Raw genomic sequence first — 27,273 nt, forward strand, 5'->3', positions numbered from 1 at the left:
TCCTGGAGAGCTTCTCTCTGCTAAACCAGCCAGAACATATTTTTGCTTCCTAGATGTCTGGAGTGGAAGGAGGGTAAGAGGAAAGTCATTCTTCCTAGGTGCCAGGCAGGGGATGAGAGTCCTCCTGAGGCCAGGGCCTCCTCTTCGCATCCCAAATCAGCATCATTGTACTCTTTCATGGAGATCACAGTCTCCCTCTGGTCCTTTCCCTAGAATCTACGACTCCCGGGCATGTTTATTTCTCCTGAGCCATGAGTATAAAATCTGCACACCAGAGAATGGGTCTGGCCATCCCCTCTGTGGCAGCCCTGCATATGGCCCTGTGACTCTGTCCTTGCCCTCCCTTTTGCTGTTAATTCTTTCAATGTGATGAAAATATTCTATGTGGGGAAAAAAATGGGGTGCTGAATGATGCCAATTTATGGTTCTGGCAGTGAAAGTAAAATGTATGTGATGGGTTCAAAGCAAATTCTTCATACTAAGATGGCAATTTTACAGGAAAAACTGCATCACTTAAGGGTGTTCACACATTTCAGGATTCAAGAGAGTGGCTGTTGTGTGTGCAGGATGCTGAGCTTTTACCCTGTGAGTGAGTTTCCTAGAACTGCCAGCATCACAGGGAAGTTGTTTCTTGCCTTCTATAGTGGACACTGCTGTGCCTGGCTGCTTGGCATACCTCTTTCTTTGGTAACGGTCCCTCAGTTTTCCTTCTAGGATCAACCGTGCCCCACTGTAACACAAGCTTGACCATCATTTTCTCTCTCCTGGCATGCTGACTTTTTAGGGCAGTGATGCAAGAATGGAAAACAATTGGAGCCGTTTCAAAGTAGAACAGGCGCCTTTGAGTTGTGCCTCCTTCCAGTATGGCTCTCATCTTGGGGTCTACTTGTCCGCTTTTTCCTTTTATTCTCCGAGCAATTTCACAGCCTTCCAATAGATTCCATTTCCCTCTCTTTTAAGTTGCTGGTATCTGTTTCTGTTGTTGGTTGCCAAATGTACACCTTGAGCCACAGGTGGGCTAAAATCTGGCCCAAGATCTGCAGCCAAGGGGAGCAAACAGAAAAGGAAAAAGGGAGAGGAGAGATTGAGTGGTCAGACCAGAGATTTTGTTTCGAGCCTCCAGGGATGGCAGTGGTGGGATCACTGTTCACAGAACATTTTCTCACCTCTTATTCCTTTCTTTTCATATCCTGGGCAAGTATAGTTCCCATGTTCTGAAGTGGTGCAGACTAACCGCAGTTCAGAGGGGCAGAGAAAGCCCTCTATTCACATCCTATGGTGCTGCTGCCTTCTGTTCCTAAAAGAGAAGTCAGAGAGATGGGCACTGTTGGGCTACATTTCTTTAATCTAGTCCTTTAGAATCTGAGGACTTTTTCTTTTCTCTTTTTAAAAAAAGATTGTAAGGCATCTTCACACAACCCAATCAAAAAGTGGGTAGAAGACCTAAGCAAATATATCTCAAAGGAGACATACAGATGGCTCATAAACACTTGAAAAGGTGCTCCATTTTGCTCTTTAATAGAGAAATGCAAATTAAAACTACAATGGGATCACCTCACACCAGTCAGAATGGCCATCATCAAAAAAAAATCTACAAACAATAAATGCTGGAGGCGGTGTGGAGAGAACGGAACTCTCTAGTATTGTTGGTAGGAATGTAAATTGATACAGCCACAATGGAAGGCAATATGGAGATTCCTTTAAAATGTAGGAATAAAACTACCATATGGCCCAACAATCCCACTATTGGGCATACACCCTGAGAAAAACATAATTGAAAGAGACACGTGTACCCCAATGTTCATTTCAGCACTATTTACAATAGCTAGAACATGGAAGCAACCTAGATGTCCACTGACGGATAAATGGATAAAGAAGTTGTGGTGCATGTATACAAAGGAATATTACTCAGTCATAAGAAGGAACATATCTGAGTCAGTTCTAATGAGTTGGATGAACCTAGAGCCTATTATACAGAGTGAAGTAAGTCAAAAAGAGAAAAACAAATCTTGTGTATTAATGCATGTGTATGGAATCTAGAAAGATGGCACTGATGAACCTATTTGCAGGGCAGAAATGGAAACACAGAACAGACTTATGGACATGGATGGGTGCGGGGAGGAAGGAGAGGGTGAGACTAATGAAGAGAGTAGCATGGAAGCATACGTTACCAAATGTAGAATAGATAGCCGGTAGGAGTTTGCTATATGACTCAGGTAGCTTGGCAGTCCATGACAACCTAGAAGGGTGGGATGGGCTGGGAGGCGGGAGGGAGGCTCAAGAAGGAGGGGACATACGTATACCTATGGCTGATTCACGCTGATGTATGACAGAAGCCAACAAATATTGTAAAGCAATTATCCTTCAATTAAAAACAAGGAATTAAAAAGAAAAAAGAATTGCAAGACATCTTAGAGAGAACTCCAGAGAGGGACAATGAATTACTGTGGAAGCTTGGGCATAGCTGACCTGGATCTACTCTTTGAGCTATTTAATGGAAGGTTCTAGATCTCTTCATTACTCTCAGTGTGGTCCCTGGACCATCAGTGTTAGAGCTACCTTGGAGCATCTTAGAAATGCAGAATTTCAGGCCCACCCTGGACCTACTGAATTGGAATCTACATTTCATCAGATTGATTCCAGGTGTTTCTGTGCATGTGAAAGTTTCAGAAGCATTTCATATCCCTCATGTGATATTGTTCGTCCGTGTTGCTGAAGGAAACAGGAAGTTGATAAATCAAGGTCCAGATTCTAGTCCTGCTGAGATGCTCTCCCTCCTTCAGAGCTCCTATGGTTTCCCTTGTGGCTCAGCTCATAAAGAATCCACCTGCAGTGCAGGAGACCCTGGTTTGATTCCTGGGTCAGGAAGATCTGCTGAAGGGATAGGCTACCCACTCTAGTATTATTGGGTTTCCCTTATATCTCAGCTGGTAGAGAATTTGCTTGCAATGTGGGAGACCTGGGTTTGATCTCTGGGTTGGGAAGATCCCCTGGAGAAGGGAAAGGCTACCCACTCCAGTATTCTGGCCTGGAGAATTCCATGGACTTTATAGTCCATGGAGTCACAAAAAGCCAGACACGACTAAGTAACTTTCACTTTCACTTTTGGGAATGGTCCCTGTAAATTGTGAAATTCAAGCTCTTTATATGTCTTTTCGATAAAAACCACTGCATGTTAGACCTAAGACTTTATAACTGGTTAATTACAGAGATACTTGCTTGCTGCTAATGGAAAAAATAAACACGATCCTAATCAGTGAATTTATTAATCCATCCTCAGTCCCTTTCATTGACATCCATGCTCAGATTTTAGTTTTCACAACATATTGTATTAGGAGTTGGATTCATTGATTTATTTCCCAAGAAACGAGGGCTGGTGTATTCTGATGGGATCCTTCTGCCCCTGACTTGGGGATGTCTTGGCTCCTGCTCGCAGGAGTTCACAGTCTCACTGGAGAGATAAGATCATCCTCAATGCCTTTATTTTATGGGAGAGCAAAATAAGCCACAGGGAGATGTAGCACTTCCTGATCTCAAGGCCTGACCTGTGCAAAGGGATGGGAGAGATTGGAGGCTCTAGGTCATGATGGGAACCCAGAGCTCTCTGGAGAGTGAGGGATACCTGGGAATCCACAGGTGTGCCAGGAAGCAGGGTCATGAGTTGGGCCAGATGACACAATGAAAGGGAGAGAGGTGTGGGTGGCCAACTCAGTTCAGGGTCTATAGCTTACAGTATTTTATATTCTGACAAGCCCCCTCTATGGTTAATATTATGTCTGATGTTTTATAAATGGGGTAGATGGAAAATCTACCTAAGATCACCTAGCTGGTAGAATTATTGTCCATTTGCTTTAGCCTACCCTCTAGCTGCCCAGAGAGGCCCGGGCAGGCTTGGTCCCTGAGATCAGGCTTGGTTTCAGCATGGTAAAGCTGGGCCTGAGGAAGAAATGAGATGGCCCCAGCAGCAGGAGCAGAAGGGTGCAAAAGCTTGAAATAAGGCAGGATTGAGAGATGGATCAAGATCACAATGTGGGACGTGTTAGTGCTGACAGAACCCAGACTGTCGGGGTTTAGTCCTGAACTTTCCCCCAGGGCTGTGCTTCACGGAGAGAATTGTTACTTTACCACTTCTGGGACCCTGAGCTGAGGGCCGGCATGGTTGCTGGGCTCAAGTCAGGGAGAAGCCTCATGCTGGGACTGATGGATGGTTGGAGAGGGAGGGCAGCTTGGGGGCCCGGAAGTGAAGAGAGGTTCTCTTGAAGCTCAATAACCAGCTTCCTCACACATCAGCCTGTGAGGTGGACAGGCTTGGTGACCAGGACCTGGTGCTCCTAGAGGTTTGGTTCTTTCCCTGGGAGGGCCTGGTGCGTGAAGGCTCAGATTGTAGAGCCAGGCTGTGCTGTCCTCTGGTCTCAAAAGATAGACCTCTGGATGACCCTGACAGCTGAGCCCCAGGCCTTGTTGTCTGACTTGCACCGACTACCCCCGGGGCGCACAGAGTCCCCTTCCAGCTGCAGCTGCTGGGCCTTCATTTCCTCACACAGCCCTGAGCAGTTCTCCAGAACTTCCTGTTTGCCTGCAGTGCACAGACCCAGCCGGCCCCAGCTGGGGTGATGCGGCCAGGCCCGAGGTGAGAGGTGGGAGTCAGCCTTGTTCTCCCCTAGCTGCTTTGGGCTCTCTCCACCCACACATACATCCTCAGGGACCACTCCCACAAGACCCCGACACCAGTGGAGCTGAGGCCCCAAATCCAAGTTAGCTCACCAGAAGGTCAGGTGACCCACAGGGCTTGTGGTCAAAATCTTTAATTAAAAAAAAATTTTTTTTTTAATTTTTGACTTTCCAAAAAGGCCGAGTTAAGTGATGAGCTAAGGACGTGGCGTTCCAGAGAAAACTGGAGAGAGGAACAAATTCCCGTTGGTGAGGGAGATGGAGAAAAAGCACACAGAGGGTGAGGTCTTGGAGTGTCACAAGCCCCTGTGCCCTTCCCCTCTGGGCACCTGCCTAGTGGGGGCTGGGCCAGCAAGAGCTGTCAACAGGGAGCCAGAATGAACGTTCCTGGAGGGCAGCGACTAAGTCAACACCAGAGCTGGAAAATGTCCAGCCTGTGGGCCTGGAAAATGTTCTTACTGCAAAACAGAGTTTTCCGGGTGACTGCCAATCCTTCCACACCTGTCTAAGAGGGCAAAAAGAAGTCACCAGGCAAGGGTCTAGCTGCCCTAACCAGCCTCGAGCTGTTGAGTTCTGCGTGCCTGTCCTAATCACCAGTTAACGTTGTCTTAGAACATTTTGTGTGGGAATAATACTGTCCTGCCAATGACATGAGCACATGCTTTAAAAAAAAAAAAAAATTTTTTTTTAATCTGTTTTTTGGCTAGGCTGGTCTTCGTTGTTGCTTGCAGGCTTTCTCTAGTTGTGGCAAGCGGGGACTACTCTCTACTTGGGGGGTGTGGACTTTGCGCTGTGGTGGCTTCTCTTGTGAACTCTAGAGCTGAACTCATGGACTCTAGAGCACTTGAGCTTCAGGCTTCAGTAGATGCGGCTCATGGGCTCAGTGGTTGACGTACGTGGGTCTTGTTGCCCTGTGGCATGTGGAATCTTCCCAGACCAGGGGTCGAACCTGTGTCCCCTGCATTGGCAGGCAGATTCTTAACCACTGAACCACAAGGGAAATCCTGAACACATGTTTTTTGAGTCGAGGGCACAAGATACTTGAGCAACTTGGTTTGAGGATATCTCTACTGGTCACTTCTAAAGGGCCTTTATGACAAGAAATGAGAGAAGACAGATGGGATGTTAAGGTGACAGGCTATTAGAAGTCTAATGAAGAGATTTTGCGTCCCAGGCTGTGCCAGCTCTCATTGTTGGTTTTTCAGAGCTATTCCTCAGCATCCTCTGCCCCTTGATGGCCTGCATCACATGGGGTCCTTAACCTGCTTCCTTTTGGTTGAGAAAGAGAAACATTATGGTACTGCTGAGATCAGCAGTGGCTGTGCCCTCCCCAGTACTGTCTTTACCCAGAGGCCCATCCGCCACCTCCTTGACCAAATACACAGCTTTGAATCTCACAGGGCTCCTGCAACACTGTTCCATCCCTTTGCCTCTGCAGAGCCATCATTGCCAGGCTCTAGAGGTCTCGTCTCTGTGAATCCTCTTCATTTGAGTTCCTTCCAGGATCTGCTTTCCTGGTGGGATCCTGATGGACCTGGGAATAATATTTCCATGGGTAACATGTGAAATAATATTCCTGTATAAGAAATAATAAGTTTCCTGAGGGAAGCACATTTCACACTGCTTTGTTGTTCTATTGACTCTTCCCTAGGTTGTCTTTGCATCAGAAAGATGGCAGAGAAAAGGCAAAGCAGGGATCACGGAGCGAGGGCTGAGCTGTGCATGAAAGCATTTGAAGGCTCCCAGGACACAGTCTGAGCAGGGAGTGGCAGGGGCAAAAGGTGGGGAGAAGAAGGTGGGAAGGCATACAGGTTATCAGAAAGCCAGCGGAAGAGACAAAGACGTGCAGTCCAGACCGTGTTACATGAGGTCCCACAAACAGCCTCCTGACTTCAGGGTCTGCCTCGGCACAGAGGAATTCCTGGCCTGAGGTCACCCTTTCCTGAGCAGCCTGCTAGGCAGGCGGGGATATAAAGGCTTCGCTATTTCGGCCCCATGTGGGAATTCTAACTGGCTGCACTCCCTGATGGCTGATGAATGAGAAGAATTTATTGCCAGAGCAGCAAAAGCTTGACATTAAAATAACTGGATTTTGTGTGTTTGCAAGGAGCTTTTGGCTTTCTTTACATGGAGGCAGAGGAGCTCCCAAAGGACCCAAGAGAATGTGAGAACTGCTCGTTTCTGATCAGGGATTTCAGTTGAGCTTTGTGGGGTCACGCTGTGGACAAACATCTATTTGGGAATCATCTGAGTCTGAGTCTGGTTCGAAAAACAGGGACAAAGGAATATTTAAGAGGTAAAACTGTAGAAGAGGAGGGTTGTGAAGGGAGTATTTTTTCTACTCCCTCTTTATAAAAATGGAAACTGAAAACATTTGGAGGGAAACACAAGTTTAATGAGTTTTGACGAGTCTGGGTGCCTGATGCTGACTTAGCTCAGGAGCAGTGTGAGCATTCTCTAGGGAGAGGAGGACAGGCAGGGCAACCTGGAGCAGCTTTACTCTAGCCCTGACCTGCGTTTTTCTCATCCTTTCCTGCTACACGGCTAGAATCTGGCCCACAGGTGCAGCACTTATTCCCACCCCACATCCCAGTACCTACACCTCCTTGTGACTCTAACTCAATGGCCTCATTGAAAATGTGTGGAGTTCTGCAGAGAAAGAGGCTCCGTTTTCTCTCCTTTGTCCCCTGGCCTGGTCCCTCATCTCACAACGCCCCGCCCCTCGCCCCTATCCACGTAGGAAACTTCATGAATGACCTCATGCTCCTCTCATTCCTTCCGGCTTACATCCTTTCCTGGTTGCTTCCCCAGAATCCAAGTGGGTGGCTTGGTTCTGTGGGTGGCTTGGTTTAATGAGTCTCAGTTCCTCTCTGTGCTGCCCTGGTACTGCCTCTGAGGCAACAGGAAGCACTCATTAAGAAAAATATTGCCCCCTCCTGAGTGGTGGATGCTGAGAGGAGGTGTCAGATCCCTGCCCGGGGACAAACCCAAAGTCAAGATAAAGTGAGGGTGACAGCAAAGGACAGTTCTTCCTTGCGAGTAAGGTCCACCCAGACTGAGTTTCATTTATGACATCAGAGTCACACCATCTGTCTTGAATTTAATCTTCCTTGCCATACTGCCTCTGATCTTATCCATCTGAAATCCAACCTAGCCCATCTCAGACCCACGTTGTCAACTCTGCCTAGAAGGTGTCCCCATCTTTAAATACCTGCTGATCATGCCCACACAATCAGATTAGAAGCACTGAGGGAGATATGGTTTGAGTTTAGGAGATCACGGTTTTAAGCCTCTTGACAAAACCAGCTTGCCAGCTTTGGCTCATAACTGGCACTCTGATGAGGAAGACAGTTCATTGAGACCACTAATCACCTATATAGTAATGGTGCATGGTCAGAGTGCACACAGATGAGAGAGTTGTTAAATAAAACTTACACTGATATTATCCAAATCACATTTAATGGTTTATTTAATAGTTTCATAGGTTTCATACCTGCTAATTATTCCCCCTAAGCCTGCCCAGCTCAGGAACCCAGTTTCCAACCAAAAGATCAAACGACACTGAAATTCAGCTTTCAAAATTTTTATTGAGATGTTAGGGAGAAACAGCCAACATATACATGCCTCATTTCGTCATGATTGGCATTTTATCCACATGATAAGTTCTTCTCTGGCTTTGGTCTAACTTCAGGTCTCCTTGGCAGTCCCCCTTCTGTTTGGTTGCTGCCTGGTGTCGTTCAAAGTCCACCAGGGCAGAGCCCGCTGCTGGAGTCACAAGTGGGAGCGCAAATTGCGATTGGCTGTAGGGAAGGGACAAGTATGCAACAGGAACACCAGTTAGAATATTCACTGAAGATTCATGAACCCCATTCATCCTCTTCCTGCCCAGATGGGAACCTGGTTGAGAACGAAATTCTCAGGCTGAGGTTTCAGGGTCCTATGAGAGCTAACTTCAAGAAGAAAGGCCCTCAGGACAACAAGGTCCCTGTTTAACTCCTCTCCCACTCATCCCTAACTCACCATCGTCACAGCGTTTTCTACTCTTCAGGCTGCTCTTCCGATATTTTCTTTTGCTGCCACTTCTTTTGACTCCCTTGTGAGGAGTTCTGTTCTTGCCCCTCCTCATGCCCTGACTCTTTAATTTGCGGCTGGTCGACATTGTACTTTCTGCCAAGATGAGGGGCTTTGCAGGACCCAGGGGCCAGAGTCTGGCTATTTAAGGCCTTAGCCATTATGACTGTGAAGAGGGCGGGGCTTAGCAGATGGGCAGGGCTCCATTGTGATGTCACTAGGCTTTGTTACAGTTGGGTAATATATATGAAATTAGGTGATCCCTCCAATGCAGCTCAAGGCTACCCTCAATGTTGTAGTCTTTTTTTTTTTTTTTAATGATAAATGAGGTTTTCCAGATAGGTGTTACTGAGTACCTAAATTCCAATCCTATGTTGGGCACCTGGAGAGTACAAGAGGCATCAAAAAAGCTATCTCCTGCCTGTAGGGAATTTAATAGTTGGTGTGTATATGCATCATATTTAAGTCTCTCTTATGGCATTGGGAATTGACAATGTCTATAAGGACTTGACTCTAGCAAATCCAATTCAATATGACTAAAACATAAATATTCTTTCTCTTTCATCTAAATCAAATTTTCTCAACCCAAGCACTGCTGACACTGTTGGCTAAATACGTGGGACTATCATTGCTAAAAAAACAAAATTTCACTGAGTAAATTTGAAGATCTAATTAGCTTTGTTAAATGATTCATGAATCAGGCAGCCATCTCACCTGGTGGACAGAGAGATGCTCCAAGGGCTACACCACGTGGAAGGCTTTTATAGTAGGGGGAGGTGGACAAGGAAAGGAAGTCATCAGTAAGGCAATAATGAGGGTTCATTGGAGGAAAGTGAAAGTTCAGGTGATGAAGTCTTCTCATTGGCTAAGCTGAGGCCCTTTTCATTGGCCGGGCTTGTTGCTGGGCGATGGAAGTCTTCCATCCTCCTGCTGGGGTAGTAGAGTAGTTGCACTTCCTGATGGGGTTAGTACCTGATGTCTTCCTGTTGGGGTCAGTAACTAATATCTTCCTTTTGGGGGTATTTGACCATAAGTGATAGGGGGTGAGAGCTCCCTCTATGGGCCTTTCAACTCCAATCTTAGTTGAGGTTTTCTTTTACTAATTTTCACATTGTCTTGTGTGCTGTATAACCTTTGGCAGCATTCCCAGCCTGTACCAATTAGATGCCAGTAGAGCCCCTATAGCTGTGACAACCAAAAATGTTTCCAAACTGCCTGGGGTAGAGGGCCAAAAATCACTGCTGATTGAGAACTGTTGACTTAACCATTAAACAAAATTCAATGCACAAATACGAGCATGGGCAGCAATGGAGAAACAGACATAGAGAATAGACTTATGGACATGGGGAGAGGGGAGGAGAGGGTGAGATATATGGAAAGAGTAACATGGAAACTTATATTACCATATGTAAACTAGATAGCCAATGGGAATTTGCTGTATGGCTCACGAAACTCAAACAGGAGCTCTGTATCAACCTAGAGGGGTGGGATGGGGAGGGAGATAGGAGGGAGGTCCAAAAGGGAGGGGATATATATATACCTATGGCTTATTCATGTTGAGGTTTGACAGAAAACAACAAAATTCTGTAAAGCAATTATCCTTCAATTAAAAATAATTAAAAAAGAAGAAACATTCAATGCACAAATATTTATTGATCATGTTGTATGTGCCATGCACTTCAGTTCAGTTCAGTCGCTCAGTCGTGTCTGACTCTTTGTGATCCCATGAACTGCAGCATGCCAGGCCTCCCTGTCCATCACCAACTCCCAGAATTCACTCAAACTCACGTCCATCGAGTTGGTGATGCCATCCAGCCATCTCATCCTCTGTCGTCCCCTTCTCCTCCTGCCCCCAATCCCTCCCAGCATCAGAGTCTTTTCCAATGAGTCAACTCTTCGCATGAGGTGGCCAAAGTACTGGAGTTTCAGCTTTAGCATCATTCCTTCCAAAGAAATCCCAGGGCTGATCTCCTTCAGAATAGACTGGTTGGATCTCCTTGCAGTCCAAGGGACTCTCAAGAGTCTTCTCCAACACCACAGTTCAAAAGCATCAAGTCTTTGGCGCTCAGCTTCTGTGAAAATAGTAGTGGGTAAAAACAGACCTAGACTCCATGTTCACAGAACTTTCAGCCTAGTGGGAGAGAAAGCTATTCATCAGACATCTACACTAATCAGTGAATGACTGCTTCTCAACATGGTGTAAACTGAGGTTGGAGAGAGGAGCAGATACCAGACAAGCTCAAGTACTTTGGGAAGCCATGGAAAAATGTTTAAGAGAATGATGTGATAAGATTAGATTGGGGGATGGATTGATGGGGAAGTGAATAAAAGGAAGGGCCATTACCAACAGTGGGAATTCAGGACAGAAATATTTGAAAATGAAAAGCTATTTTAAGCCTGGCCCAGTGAGTATTGATTGGAGACAAAGACTTGGTGATGGATTGGATTTGGTTGGTGACAGCAGGGGGTGTCAAAGGTGTGGATTTTTTTTTTTTTCTTCTTCTATGTGATGCAGCTGTCCAGATGTTAGAGTTACACCCTGGGATAAAGGCCAAGCAAGAGGGCAGTGAAGATCATGATTTTGGTCTAAGACATTTTGGGTTTGAGGTGTCTTTGAGAGTTCCAGATAGAGATACTGAATGATTGTTGGGTATATGGGTCTAGAGCTCAGAGTAAAATCTGAGCAGCAGATATCCACTATCCCCAACTTCCCTGATAATGGACTCATCATTCAACCTTTTCTTTTTTCTCTTTATACTTTATATTAAGTCCTTTTGAAAAAACTCTCAGTAGAGCTTGATAACCATACATTCTGTCCCTCCTTCTCTCTCCCTTGCTATCAGCTTCATTTAAGAACCAAGCACTTTTGCACGTAGGAGGTTTTTAGCAAATGCTGATTGAATGGAAGATAAAATGAAGTTCAAGGGCCACTCTTTGTATTTCTAATGTCTGTAGATAAGATGGCAAGTAATGTTTTAAAACACAGCTTCCTTGAACAGCCATTATAAGTGACATCTTCCGCTTTTGCTGTTTCTAGACAGTTCTCTCTGGAGACCTTCTGTTGGACACTTTTATTCACTCAAAGGAGTGAATAGAGCTCTACGAAACAGGCTGTTACCTTGCCTCCTTGTATCTTGGGAACCTTTCTGTCTACTCCAGCTTAGCTGATCTTCCTACAAACAAGCTCCATGAAAGTAGGAATCTGAAAATTATGTTCAATGCTATATATTTCCAGGGCATTGAACAGTCCAGCCACAGGGTTGGAGCCCAATAAGGATTTGTGGAATCTTGGCTGAATTAAAAATCTTATTGTCCTGACTGTCTGATTCCCCCCTCCCGTCCCCATTTTGTCCCATGTTCTCCAAGGAAGACTTCCCTGACTCCAAATTTTCATTGTCTTTTGAAATTTGTTCATAGTCTATGGTCCTATCATGTCCTCAGTCTAGAAAACCAACTCTAATTGTTTGAAACCTTGTTTTGTGCCCACATTGTTGCATCATGTATGAGAGTATGACCTCAACAGAAGCCAATGTGTCTTGTTTCTAGTCGGGACTGTGCCACAGACATCACTTCTCCGGACTTCAGCTATTTTGTATATCAGCTGGTTGGATTAAATGGCCTCTGAGCTGAGCTGATTTTTGTGGTAGGCTCCTAGTAGTTTGTTGTTATTGTTGTTCAGTTGCTAGGTCATGTCTGACTCTGTGACCCAATGGACTGCACATGCCAGTCTCATCTCCTCTGTCCTCCACTATCTCCCAGAGTTTGCTCTAATTCATGTCCATTGGGTCAGTGATGCTGTCTAAACATCTCATCCTCTGCCGCCCCCTTCTCCTTTTGCCTTCCATCTTCCAGCATCAGGGTCTTTTCCAATGAGTCGGCTCTTCTCATCAGGTGGCCAAAATATTGGAGTTTCAACTTCAGCATCAGTCCTTCCAATGAATAGTCAGGGTTGACTTCCTTTAGCATTGACTGGTTTGATCTCCTTGTGGTCCAAAGGACTCCCCAGAGTCTTCTCCAGCACCACAGGTAGTTAGGAACTACATTTTTTATTTGACTGCATTTGCCACAGGGACTGACATGGTCCATAGTTTGTAGTCAAAAACACTTGTTCATTCCAGCAATTTTTGTATTATGAGCATGGACAGTGAAACATTAAGTGACTTTGTATGCCAAGTGGAAACATTTCTAGAGAAGGAAGGGAAAAAGGACTCTGTCCTGTTAACAGGTGCTCAGGTGCTCCGTGCTGGCCTCTCAGGCCTGGCTCTGCTGGTGAACATGTTTGCAGAAGAACCTGGCCTCTTTAGTTTAGGAAGCAGTTTCTGGATGGTCCTGGAGACTGGATAATATTTCTCTCCTCCAATCTTTCTCATCCCCTAAAGATCCAGTCTGCCAAAGAGAAGCTGAGATCACAGAGAAGAAAGCAGCCAGACTTAAGAATGGATGAAAAAAACAGAGAAGTCCCCTTTGCATACAGCTAAGGACACATTCTGGTTTCAGACACCCATGCTGAGAAACTCAGCAGCAGAAAGTCCAGTGTCAGCGGAGACAATAAACAAGCCAGAGAGTGGTGTGGCTTTGGGGTGTTTGGGTTGGCCTCTGTGTCAGATCTCCAAGCAGGGGTGAGCTCTGGGTCCTGCTATCTATCTCTGCTTCTCTTTCTGTTTCTTCCCCAGTGTTGTGTGGGCCAATGCAATTGAGGTAGAGCACAGTGAGTTTGCCCCTGACTCTTAGTGGACCCGGAGATGGCCTTTATTGAGAGCCATTTATTAATCCAGTCTGCTGTCTTCTCATCTCCTGCTCTTTACTTTTCATTTCTCCTTCTGTATGAAGAAACTGAGGCACCGAATGACTACATGTTGTTGTTCTTGCTCAGTTGCCCAGTTGTGTCTGATTCTTTGTGACCCCATGGACTGAAGCATGCCAGGCCTCCCTGTCCCTCATCATCTCTCAGAGTTTGCCCAAGTTCATGTTCTTTGCATTGGTGATGCCATCTAGCCATCTCATCCTCTGATGCCCTCTTTTCCTTTTGCCCTCGATCTTTCTCAGCATCAGGGACTTTTCCAATGAGTCGTCTGTGCACATCACATGACCAAAGTACTACATGAGCTACTTCAAATAACCTAGCACAGGAGCAGCAGAGATACCCTCAATAAACCTATTTCCTCCATATCTCAGTTTCCTACTGGGTCTTAGTTTTTGTTTCTCTTGATAGAAGGAAACAGATATTTCCTGATAGCTATAGGAATGTGGAGAGAGAACTGAATTCCTTGCCTTTTTAGAGGAGCTATCAGTTCCTCCTATTTTGGACCTGAGTGTTATCTTGCCCAGAACAGGTGGATAGGCAAATGGTGTCTTTATCTCCTAGAACATAGAACAGGGAAGCCTGGCGTGCTGCAGTCCACCAGGTCACAAAGTCAGACATGACTGAGCGACTGAACTGACTGATCTCCTAGAAAGATGGCAAATTGGCCCTGCGGGGAGGGTCTTAGAGGCTGGCACTCCTGCTGGCCCCTTTCTCAGGTTAGGAAGGGGCAGGCTTTGGTTATCACTGTTTTGGAAATCAGACTTCTACTTGGCTCCCTTCTCATCTCTTCAATTCAAACTCACTCCATTATTTTTCCTGGGAGTTCAATGGATGCCTTCCCAGGGCTGGAACTTCTTAGCAGCCCAGGAACTGGGGCTCATTAGAGGGAACACGAAAAAGTTGTGACAATCCTTACACATGTTGATGACTCAGTCTGAACTCCTATCTGAAACTTAATCTCTGCAGATGTTGACCTCAGCTGGGAAGTAAGGACCTTCTACCCTGTTTGCAAGCACTCCCTGTCTTCTCTGTTTTTGCTGCTCTTGCTAGTGCTGTTCAAGCAGGCAAAGGGGGCTCATGGTAGGCTGGAGTCAGGGAAAGCTGATGCCAGAGGGGTCTTACCAAGGAGCTGAGTTCTCTGAGCCCAGAACTTGTATCTCCACTAGGAAATGCAGAGAAACCAGAGCCCAAGGCCAAGGTGTGGTTTTCAGAGAAAAAGGAAAGAGAGACCTCAATTCCATTTACCTCTTCCCATCCAGTATGCAGATGACACCACCCTTATGGCAGAAAGTGAAGAGGAACTAAAAAGCCTCTTGATGAAAGTGAAAGAGGAGAGTGAAAAAGTTGGCTTAAAGCTCAACATTCAGAAAACGAAGATCATGGCCGCCGGTCCCATCACTTCATGAGAAATAGATGGGGAAACAGTGGAAACAGTGTCAGACTTTATTTTTGGGGGCTCCAAAATCATGGCAGATGGTGATTGCAGCCATGAAATTAAAAGACACTTATTCCTTGGAAGGAAAGTTATGACCAACCTAGATAGCATATTCAAAAGCAGAGACATTACTTTGCCAACAAAGGGCCGTCTAGTCAAGCCATGGTTTTTCCAGTGGTCATGTATGGATGTGAGAGTTGGACTGTGAAGAAAGCTGAGCACTGAAGAATTGATGCTTTTGAACTGTGGTGTTGGAGAAAACTCTTGAGAGTCCCTTGGACTGCAAGGAGATCCCACCAGTCTATCCTAAAGGAGATCAGTCCTGGGTGTTCATTGGAAGGACTCATGCTGAAGCTGAAACTCCAGTACTTTGGCCACCTCATGTGAAGAGTTGATTCATTTGAAAAGATCCTGATGCTGGGAGGGATTGGGGGCAGGAGGAGAAGGGGACGGCAGAGGATGAGATGGCTGGATGGCACCACTGACTCGATGGACATGAGTTTGCATAAACTCCGGGAGTTGGTGATGGACAGGGAGGCCTGGCATGCTGTGATTCATAGGGTCGCAAAGAGTCAGACACGACTGAGCGACTGAACTGAACGGATTCAGTATGGGAAACAAGGGGGTGTTTTGGCTCTGAGGATGGTATGCATTCTGCCTGAAGATCCGTCAGAACTTTTCCCCCCATTTTTTCTTCAGGCTCCTCTCTCATCCTTTCTGACTGCATCCCAAACTCTTTTCCCATAAGAAATTTCTGTTTTCAGGAATAGAGAAATTGGGCAGCTAAAAGATGGGAAGCATTTTAGAAGAGCAGTGATCCTAGGGGTTCAACTGGAGCCACCTTCCCCTGCCCCCGCTTTGGTAAACAAAGAAGCTTATTTAAGGGCAGGACCTGGGCAGTTCAAGAGATAAGGCTAGACTCAGATTGCTGATTTTCAAGCCGATGACTACCCACTGCTCCATACTGCCTTCTCCACTTGCCTTAGAAATAGATTTGATCTTGACTTTCTGCTCCCTTGGCCTTTTCCCTCCTGCCTGTGCTGATACAATAGAACCACAATGAAGGATTCTAATCTGAAAGTAGGGGAGAACTGGGAAAAAGTAGTGAGTTCTTCTTAGAGGCAAGGTGTGAATTTGGAATTCCTCTGGACAAATTAAAAATTCTTGTTTGGAGAGAACACTGTTAGTTTTTGTTGTTCTTGTTATTTTTGGACTTATGAAAAATTATTTGACAATTTTTTATTTCTTTTGCAACCACCAAGCCTATGGTCACATGGTTCAGTACTATACAAAGAAAATCCAAACTTTATGATTAAGAAGGCTCCAAATAATGTTTTCACATTAATTACTTCCTTACCCACACTGACTTTAATCCCTGGCTATAAGAGTGAAGAAGTTGCCCCTTCCCTGAATATACTGGGAATAGAGTGCCCAACACCCATAAAACAAAAATAAAGCTGCACCCTAGGGTTTAGAACGGATGTGATATGGTGTGCAAATGTCATGCATGTTAAATCATTTGGCCTCTTATGGTCCTTAGGAGCGAATGAATTTTAATCCACTTAACAACTGGAGTAAGGAATTTTGAGTTGCAAGGGTTTCTACAGAACAGTTGCATAATAAATAGGTCTGGGGATGAAGGGTAGCTTGGCCAAAGTTACAAATTATAGGCAAAGTTGGATCTCAAGCCCAGATCTCCTAATCCCCAGTCCAGGCTTCTTGCCACTGTTCCATGAGACACACTGTAGAGAGATTTCAGGCCTCTTTTTTCCTGTATTTTTTCTCTATTTGAATTTTCCCTTCATATTCTGGGAGCCATGTGCCAGAGACTCTTGCCCTCTTGCAATCATTCTACCGGCCAATGCTGTCACTGAGTTTGAGGACATTTGGCCCTGTGAAAGGGGGGAAGAGCTGTCACCAAAAGGGGACCAGAAAGATAGGCTCAAGTTGCCACACTGAGGGTCAATGCCTTCATAATTGATGACTTCAAAGCATTATGACCATCATGGTGCTGAAGGGTAAATTGACCAGAGGAGGCACTCAATATTTCTGAATTATTTTTGAACACAAATGCCTACTATAACTCTACTGATCAAGGTTGGGCCAAGAGAGACCCTCACCATCCAGTCATATCTCTTGAACTTGATTTGCTAAAACTCTACTTCTTATTCTCAGAAGTGATCAATTGAGGGTGAAGAAGATGAGATGGGTTGGAAGCCTAAGTTCATTTTGCCTCTTGAGGCTCTTAAAAAATGGAATTGACAAGTATTTCTTGGCAGTATTATTGCCTATTTGCTTTACTCACTGTTACCTTGGGCAGAATTCTCATATTTGGAGAGCTAGATTTAGTTATATTTATACCAGAGAAAAGGAAAAAAGTAGCTCCCTTGCTATTCCCTAGAATACTAGAATTCTTAGGTCCAAAGCACAAAGTCTTAGCAACACTTTGCCCTCCACACACCCTATGCTAGGACAGCAGGGAAGAATTGCCTAGTGAAATCTTTAAAATGAAGCCTTCTTTTTCAGTAAGGACCAAAGAAAGAGCCAGATTTGGCAAGTGTTGCAGTGATCGTGTTTTATTGGTCAGTAAATTCCAAATGCTGAACATCCTTATTAGGATATGTGGAAGGTCATACTGCTGAGATGCCCTAGAGTTCTGCTGAGGACAGTGTCTCCACACAGAAGTATTTGTTTCCTCAGTAGACCACTGCTCTCCAATAGTGATGATGGTACTTTCTTCATGCTGCAAGGAAGCAAAAATAAGACTAAAGTCATAAAGGGTCCCTGGTTAGGGTGTGAGAGTCTCAGAATTTCTTCAGGTGGGCACACAAGGCCAATTTTCCATATTTTCCTTTATGATTTTGTTACCCCTTTAATTATGGTTTGGCCTGGCTTACTTTCGGGTCAGTCAAGTCTTCCCAGAACTAGCTATATATGGGGCCCAGTATAAGATGAGTATGTTGAACTTTTGTTAAAAAAATAGCATCAAGGTGGTGATAGCAAAGCGTAAACCAAACCTGAGATCCCATGGACAAAAGATTGTTTGTGACTGCACAGGTCCTGTTCTCTTGAAGCCCACCTTGTGCTTCCTGATTTAAGGTACTTCTTATGGTAAAATCCCAGATAACACATTGAACTATCCCTATCTCATTTATCTTTATAGTCCAGGAGAGCTGGTTGAATGTTTTATTCATAAGAGGGGCTTGATGAACTTATAAATGGCCTGCTTCTCACTGAGGCCATGACAGGTACCCCAGAATGAATGGAGTCTCTTGGGTAATGGCTCCATCATCACCTCCTGAGTCTATTTATGCAAACTCTTACCCTAAGAAAGGGTACCTAAACTATTTAGTCTTCCTAAAGCGAGGCTCATCATGTCACTCTTCTGTTGAGAATGTGTGGGAAACGTCTTTCTGTCTACAAGGTCTGGTTCCTTTTTAAGTTTTCATATCAGCCCTCCCAATCCCAACTTCATTTTTTAACTGTGTCTTTTATTCTTTCCTTCAGGCAACCTCTGCTTGTTCTGGTCAAATTGGGTTATTTCAAAAGTATAAAAAGTATAGATGTTTATGGGAAATTCAATGTCTTGCACTGTTTTTTTTTCTAGCATTTTAATCTATTAAATTCCTAGAGAACTTTAAAAACTTAAAATAAAGCTCCTCTAATTATATGATTACTTCTTCAGTAAACTCCCATTATTCATCTTTTGAATACATTTTGGTATCATTTACCAGATTAGGTCTAGAATTTTTTACTTCTATGCATTTCTTCTCAGACATTGAACTTCTTGAGGTTGGAGTTGTATCTCTGTGAGTTTCTGGAGAATGGGGCAGGGATAGTAGATGAAAAAGATGAATTGGACCAAGGCCTTGAATTCCACATTCTTGGGAATTTGAGTGGGGTCTAGGAAAGGGCTGGAGGGAGAGATGACATAGGTCCTGAGAGCAGCTTTTGTGAGTGTAGGATATGCTCACCATTTTGATTTGTGGTGATATGTTACAACTTACCAAATTGAACATTTGAAATATATACAGCTTTGTTGTATGTCAATTATAATTTAATAGATTCATTACAAATTCCATATCATTGAGGTCCTCACTTAAGAGTTGTTTCTAGAAATGAGAAGATGGAACTTAGAATGCATACCTAAATGTGCCAGCGAATGGAGGCTTTGATGATGCTAGACTTGTGTCTACAAGGCAGGGAGAATTTTAGTTGGTTTGTATCATTCAGGGTGGTTCCTGTGGTCTATACTGATGCACAACCAGCTGGTTCTAGCAGTCCTAATAAGTACTTTCTTGATTTTATCCAGGTGTCTCAGTATTTTCCCAAATCCAACCAAGCTCTCTTGTTAAGTCTCAGTCATTGTGACAATCATCAATCACAGGTCCTTTTACCAAGAGGGCCCATGTCATGGCCACATGTCTCCATATATAAAAGGGAGTGATGAGTGGGCTGCTTTGGACAAATAGAGATGGAGTGAGGGAGGGGGAGCTGACCGAGGCTGCCGTTTCAACAAGAAACCCACTACTGGCCAGAGTTGGGAAATGTAAGAGGATGGTGAAATCCCATAGATGTAAGTGTTCAGGATGCCATCAAAAGGACTTACCACAGAGACAGAAAGCAATGAAGTTATGTCAGGAAAGAACCAAGAAGCCAAGGTACTGATGACATTTTCTGATTCAGAAAGGGAACTCTCAGATAATGAGAATTATCATCCTAGCTTGACAGGTGTTCCAAAATGTTAAGTCCTTATCAAAGCAGAGCTCTCCATTCATCTCCCCCAAACTCGTCAATCCTTCCCTAGCATTCTTCTCTCCTCCACCCAACACACACTCCTCCCCCTGTCTCCCTCCAACCTTGATTCCTCAGCAGCCCTGCAAAGGACCAGACTTTATGTGCTCATTGCTCTTTTTCTTGATGCTGTAGAGCCTCTGCCTAATCTTGCCCATTACCTCTAGGCCTACTGTTGAAGGTAGGGTTCTCCAACTGTTAGAAACCTTATGTTTGATGGAATCTCTGGCAAACTGACTGGGGAGGTCCTAAATGAATGGTATAGCTGAGTATGCTGCTACTGCTAAGTCAATTCAGTTGTGTCCGACTCTGTGTGACCCCATAGACGGCAGCCCACCAGGCTCCCCTGTCCCTGGGATTCTCCAGGCAAGAACACTGGAGTGGGTTGCCATTTCCTTCTCTAATGCATGAAAGTGAAAAGTGAAAGTGAAGTCACTCAGTCGTGTCCAACTCCTAGCCACCCCATGGACTGCAGCCTACCAGACTCCTCCATCCATGGGATTTTCCAGGCAAGAGTACTGGAGTGGGGTGCCATTGCCTTCTCCGACCTGAGTATAATTTATAAATTTTCTCATTCTCTCTCTTAGTCAGCTACATATGCCATTGCCCTGGTTGAAGAAGATGATTGAACCTGTGTCTTTCAATGTCGTGTTTTCTTTCAAGGCCGGCAAAAAGAAAAACCTCTCTCACTTCAAGCCCAAGACCACCATCATCATCACTGACTCCTCCTCTCTGCCCCAGGGTCTCTAAATAAACTTTCTCTCCTTTCACTGACAAACGGTGTTTTGTTTAGCTGGAGAGTGACCTGTGGCAATCTGGAAAAGTGCCCCCCACCTTTTTTAATGTTATAGAGCAAGTGGAATGTGATGAATAGAGGCATAACCAAGTGAGTCAGGAGGAAAGATGTAGTTTTCTCCTTTGTTCCGGTTTAAGAGATTTGCTAATGAAATGTGTGCTTGGGTTGTGGTTTGGGACAGGTTGTGATGGTTTCTGGCTGTGAAAAGAGCCTACTTGTTGTTTGATGGACCTTCTAAACTGGCTGGGCTGGAGGGTACAACAACCAGAAAGCTTGTAACCAGATCAACATTAAGCTCACACTTCTAGTTTCACTTGTTGGTAATTAGTTACGAAGATACCCATTTTTCTAGAAACAGACCCATATCATGCAAACATGAAACACACTGTAAACACAGGGAAGGGCAAAACCATGACACGGTCTTAGAATGGCATATGTGTTTTGGAACTTTTTAAAAGTATACTTATTTTTTATTTTTATTTGTGTGATTTCTTCACAATGTTGTGCTAGTTTCTGCTGTACAAGGAAGTGAATCAGCTGTATGTATACAAACTCTCCCCCTCCCCCTCCCTCCCCTCCGGATCACCCCAGAGCACCCAGCTGAGCTCCCCATGCTGTGCAGCAGCTTCCCAGGAGCTGTCGGCTTTACACGTGGCAGTGTATATATGGGCTTCCCAGGCGGTACTAGTGGTAAAGAACCCGCCTGCCAATGCAGGAGATGCAACAGACCTGTGTTCGATCCCTGGGTCAGGAAGATCCCCTGGAGGAGGGCATGGCAACCCACTCCAGTGTTCTTGTGTGGAAAATCCCATGGACAGAGGAGCATGGTCGGCTATGGTCCATAGGGTTTCAAAGAGTCGACACAACTGAAGTGACTTGGCATGCACTCTGTATATACGTCAATCCTAATCTCCCAGTGAATCTCACCCTCCCCTTTCCCACTGTGTCACACATCTGTTCTCTGTCTGCGTGTCTATTCCTGCCTTGCAAACTACCTCATCTATACCATCTTTCTAGATTCTTTACATTTGCATTAATATATAACATATGTTTTTCTCTTTCTGACTTACTTTACTCGGGAACATTTTAATGGACAACATTCTTAAGCTTCTTCCAATAGTGTACTTTAGATGCCATAAAGTTTGGGGGCTCTTTGGAATCAAGTAATTCTGATAGCTGGGTAGAATAACCCTTGTGTAAATGAACCTGAACCTTGTATACTAGGTCATCTCCTTCCTCCTTACTCATCACTATTAACCTGCAAAATTTCTGGGAAACATACCTTGCCTCCCCCTAAGGATCATGAATTCAATCTTAAAAAAATCACAGACCAGAAGGCTTTAGTTAATCGATAAGGTTGAGACCTTGAAACTTAATTCTTCTACCTCTGAAATGTGAAAGATGCAGAAACTGGAAAAGGAGATGGGGACTGCTGACTTAAGCCCCAAGGTTTTGTCCTGTTTCCTAAGTGTGAATGAGTTTTGTGTTCCCAATGGAACAAGGGTTTCGTTGATGTCTGTTTTTCCTCTGAGGTGATCACATTTGGTCCTAGTGTGGGGTGGGGAGAGACAGTGATTTAAAGATATTATGGCTGGTGTCCTTAGGTCCCATGGCATCTTCCAATATGTTATGGTTATGCCATTAGACACAAGTATATCTTGCAGTGCTATGCTGTTGTAATATTTTGTAGTTTTGTCACTTGATGTAAGCGTATCTGTAGGAATATACTGGAGGATCTCTCGTGGTAGTATGTTGTAGTAAAATGCTATACCTAGTGATAGTATGTCGCAGTAACATGGTTTGTTTTCACTGGTGTCGCCTGGAGGAGAAGGCAAAAGCCCAGGAGGTCAGTAGCCTGCTCTGCTTCATTCGGGTGTCAGTTGGTTGCACTTGTTCTTCAGTCACGGAGCTGTGTCTCACTCTTTGTGATCCCATGGACTGCAACACGCCAGGCTTTCCAGGTCTTCACCATCTCCCAGACTTTGTTCAAATTCATGTCAACGATGCACTACACTCACCATTTTGGCCAGATTTACACAGAACTGACCCTGTTCACATGTACACATCCTCCAAGAACTTACAGTCTAGAATCAAAGTCACAGTGCAGGGAGACCTGCCTACCTGGTCCCCAGAGTTTGACAGTTGGCATGTGCAGTGTCTAAGGTATCTGATAATTCTTGATTAAAATCCTGCACAAAGCAAAAAATAGTGACAACTGACACCTCACTACAGCTTTTCTGAGTCATGGCTGGTCATAGGGCTACCAGTGAGGGGCTACTTGTAGGGCCAGCTAGGATGTATTTTAGTCTTTGCAGCTAAAAGGAGCCTTTACTAGTGAATGGCTACGGCCACATTCTAATGGGATTTTATAAAAATGTTTAGAGCTTGTGTGAACCTTGATTTTGCTGATCTCAATTGTACTATTGAAATAACCAGTCTTAATTTTACAGTTGAAACAGTCTGAATGATCAACTTGACATAAACAATCACAGAGAGACAGAGGTAATAGAGTGTCCTTTCACTCCATTAGGTACCATCCGGGGGAGATTTTCTGGCTCTTCCAGGACCTTCCTTTTTTGGGTCGTAAGCTTCAACCATATTCTTTCTTTTCTGAAGCAGTTCACCAGTTCTTATGGTACCTGGTTCCTTCTGTTCATAGGCCTGTGCCTCTTTTTGGATATCTTTATGCACAGGGCCATCTTTCTACTTGTCTTGGTGGTAATCTTAGAGTTATTGTAAAGGGTCATTTTGGGAGAGGTAAGAATAGGGAAGTGGGTACAGAACCAACTAGTCCTGAACTAGATATTAAGTCAGTGAAAAGAGGAAGGGAGCTAAGTGCCTCTTCATAGGGTCAGGGCCTTGTGTGACACAATGTGGTCATAATAAGTCCAGCATTATCCTTTATGTCCTACTGGCAGATGTGAAACTGGTTCCAAAAGTTCATGGGCTTAAGAATTTGAGTGCAGACCTATTTGCTCTTTTATGATTCATTCTCTAAGAGTCTTCCTCCATTCTTCCTATGTATTATGTCTTGGGGGTGACTTAATTTTATTTATTTGTATTTGTTTATTTTTAAAGTTAATTTTATTGGAGTATAGTTGCTTCCCTGGTGGCTCAGATGGTAAAAAATCTGCCTGCAATGCAGGAGACCCAGGTTTGATCCCTGGGTCAGAAATATCCCCTGGAGAAGTCGGGCTGCAGTTCATGGTGTTGTAAAGAGCTGGACACGCTGAGTGACTAACACTTTCACAGTAGCTTTACAATGTTGTTAGTTTTTGCTGTATAGCAAAGCCAATCAGTTGTATGTATACCTATATCCTCTCTGTTTTAGATTCCCTTCCCATTTAAGTCAGGGGGTGACTTGATTTTACTTACCCTCTGATAGAGCCCAGAGTTAGAGACCTGAGTATAGGTTTTATTCTGGGAAGCAGATCTGCGAAAACAGGAGGGAGAAGATAGAGTGTGTGGGACAGAGGAGGAAGAGTAAAGAGTGAGGTGCTGTTCCTTTAATTAACTGTCAAGTGGTTTTACATTTTTGTTTATTTAGAGCTTTGTAAACAATTAGACTATATATGAATTTAATAATGAAAACTTGAAAACTGTAAAAGAAAAAAAAGAGTGAGCTAGTGAGGTGATTACTGTTTCACAGGCAACAGGGGTTCAATCCCCCCGGAGGCCGTCTGAAGAGCAGTGTGAAATGCCCTCAGAATTGTCCCTCCTGGTCCTGTGAGGCTGGGACATTCTTCTGTTGACTTCCATCCCCTACTAGTTAAAGGTCCTGGGAGTGTTAACTGCCCCCTTACCAGGCTGCCTAGCATCTTTGGTTGTGGAAATACTTACTTCCTGTTATTTCATTCTCTGGTTTTGAGGGTCTCAGACAAAAATGAGATAGAAAGTGCTTCATTTTAACATTTAACCTTTCTGATTGTGTGTTATGTACGTGTGTGTGTGTGTTTATAAATGTGTGTGTGTGTATGTTAGTTGCTCAGTCATGTCCAACTCTTTTCAACTCCATGGACTGGAACCCACTAGGTTCCTCTGTCCATGGGATTCTCTGGGCAAGAATACTGGAGTAGGTTGCCACGACTTCTTCTTCCAGGGAATTTTCGCAACCCAGAGATTGAACCCACATCTCCTGCATTGCAGGCAGATTCTTTACTCACTGAGCCACCTGGGAAACCCACGTCTATATACGTTTGCATTTTGTTGCTGTTCAGTTGCCAAGTCATGTCCGACTTTTGCAACCCCATGGACTGCAGCATGCCAGGCTTCCCTGTCCCTCACCGTCTACTGCAGTTTGCCCAAGTTCATGTCCACTGAATCAGCGACACCATCTAATCATCTCATCCTCTAGTTGCCTCCTTCTCCTACATGTCTGCATAATGTTCCATTATTTGGATTTGCCTAGTCTATTTAACTAACATTCTATATTTAGTGCATTTATAATTTCATTTTATCTATTAATAAAAATGTATGCAAAATCAACTTATTTATCCAATATTTGTTAGTACTTTTTATGTTTTCTTAGGATACATCTACAGAAGTGAAATTGCAGCATCAAGAAGGATGGCATCTTTAAGAATTAATAATTTTTTCCAAATTGTTTTCTAGAGAGGTTTGATTGACCTATATCCCATCAGCAGTGTGAAAGAGCATGTAGCATGAACGTTGACAATGACCTGGAGCAGGTGACTAAGAGAGGCTGTAAAATCTTATTACTTAGAGAACCTTTAGCATAGTGGAGGCTTCTGTTTATTTAGGATAGGTTAAGGGCAATTCTACTTGAATAGAAAAGCAATGGGTGGCATTCATCCTGGATTCCGTGTCTCCCTATTCTGAAAATGCTTCTTTACACAGGCACACCTTGGAGATATTGTAGGTTCAGTTCCAGACCACTGCAATAAAGCAAATACCACAATAAAGCAAGTCATATGAATTTTTTTGGTTGCCAGTGCATATGAAAGTTAAGCTTATATTGTCTTGTAGTCTACTAAGTGTTCCATAGCTTTATGTCTAAAAATGTATATGCTTTAATTAAACAAAACTTTATTGCTAAAAAATGCTAACCATCTTCTGAGCCATCAGTGAGTCATAGTGGTTACATCAAAGATCACTGATCACAGATCACCATAACAAATGCAATAATAATGAAAAAAGTTTACAACATTGCAAGAATTACTAAAATGCAGAGACAGGAAGTGAGGAAAGCTATTGTGAAAATGGTGCCAATAGACTTGTTCGATGTAGGGTTGCCACAAACTTTAAATTTCTTAAAAAGAAATTCAATCTCTGCAGAGCACAATAAAGTGAAATGCAATAAAATGAGGTGTATGACTATAGTTGAAAAAAGCACATACGCACGCATGTGCACATTTGTGCACACAAGACACACAGAAGAGATTCTTAGAAAAGCAATATCTAACTGAGTTTTCAAAGGTTCTGAATTGATTGTCCCTTGTTTATTCTTATTTTCTGTTTATCTATGTAGTTAATGAATTACCAGGTGTCCTGTGTTCGAATTTCTGTGACTATGTGTGAAAGGGTAAACCAGCTGTTAGGATTCTTGAAATTTCGCTTATTACCAAATGCTTTAAAGAAAGTCTGACCAAAAAAAGGCTTGAGTTATGAATCAACAGAATTGGAAAGGATTTAATGTTCCTTCATCTTTTCTGTTTCCTAAGAATGAAACTAGTAATCAAAAAAAGGGATAAAAAGAAATAGAGCTCAATATAAAGAAGGAAAATTGAAGATCAAATTCATAAAAATTTCAGTTCAGCCATGGGATTAATGAGCACGAATCATATATTTTTTAAATTAGAACTTCAGTTCAGGTTCAGTCGCTCAGTCATGTCCAACTCTTTGCAACCCCATGAATCACAGCAGGCCAGGCCTCCCTGTCCATCACCAACTCCCGGAGTTTACCCAAACTCATGTCCATCAAGTCTGTGATGCCATCCAGCCATCTCATCCTCTGTCAACCCCTTCTCCTCCTGCCCCCAATCCCTCCCAGCATCAGGGTCTTTTCCAATGAGTCAACTATTCACATGAGGTGGCCAAAGAATTGGAGTTTCAGCTTCAACATGAGTCCTTCCAATGTACACCCAGGACTGATCTTAGGTGAAGGTAAATTGCAGCCACATCAATATTTTCCAGTGCTACTCTGTCTTTCTTTTTGACCTCCTTGCCTTGCTTATATTTTAGGCTCAGAGCACATTCATATCTGTCACCAACAAAAAAAAATGGGCCTGGGTATCATTAGAAACAAGAAGAATAGAACTTAAGAATTCTTAACCCCCAGATGAACTCTGACCTCTCCATCTCCTCTGATTCCCACCAGATCTTAAAAAGATAATTTGATATTTTCATGGAAGAATTAGGCAAACTTCTGATTTACCATCCTTGTTGGGCTCCATTAGTGTCTAAGAGAGGCCATTCCTCTAGATCACCAGGGAGAGCTCTTTTGCTGCCTGGTCCCAGCATCAGAACTGTTTCAAATCAAGTGTGGATGTAGTCATACATATCCAAACCATTAGGACATCAGTTACTTAGGATACCCTAGTCACAGGTTGCAGCATGTCTGAAATTGGGACAATCCTGGAGTTTCCAGAAATATGGTGGGCAGTGCCCTTGGTGGGAAATGTACTATCTAGGGAACTGGGTTCGGTTTCTGGGCTGGGAAGATCCACTGGAGAGAAAAGAATG

The 27,273-nt window shown here is 43.9% G+C and overlaps 1 protein-coding gene and 2 long non-coding RNA genes across 3 annotated transcripts; 1 reads left to right on the forward strand and 2 right to left on the reverse strand.

Annotated features, from left to right (window-relative positions):
• Positions 1–8,240: 8,240 nt before the first annotated feature.
• On the reverse strand, positions 8,241–8,831 carry TNP1 (transition protein 1). The gene is given in 2 exon segments (NM_174199.2): positions 8,241–8,471; positions 8,692–8,831. Coding segments are annotated over 2 exon segments (168 nt in total). The 5' UTR covers position 8,831; the 3' UTR covers positions 8,241–8,442.
• Positions 8,832–17,545: 8,714 nt separating this feature from the next.
• Positions 17,546–19,216, reverse strand: LOC112443119 (uncharacterized). The gene is made up of 2 exons (XR_003031358.2): positions 19,128–19,216; positions 17,546–17,724 (listed from the first exon to the last, which is right to left on the reverse strand). It is a non-coding gene; the product is annotated as an uncharacterized lncRNA (long non-coding RNA).
• An 82-nt stretch (positions 19,217–19,298) lies between these two features.
• On the forward strand, positions 19,299–20,553 carry LOC112443118 (uncharacterized). The gene is made up of 2 exons (XR_003031357.1): positions 19,299–19,642; positions 20,363–20,553. It is a non-coding gene; the product is annotated as an uncharacterized lncRNA (long non-coding RNA).
• The last annotated feature ends 6,720 nt before the right edge of the window (positions 20,554–27,273 follow it).

Source organism: Bos taurus, chromosome 2, assembly GCF_002263795.3.
Source record: "Bos taurus isolate L1 Dominette 01449 registration number 42190680 breed Hereford chromosome 2, ARS-UCD2.0, whole genome shotgun sequence".
Lineage (NCBI taxonomy): Eukaryota > Metazoa > Chordata > Mammalia > Artiodactyla > Bovidae > Bos > Bos taurus.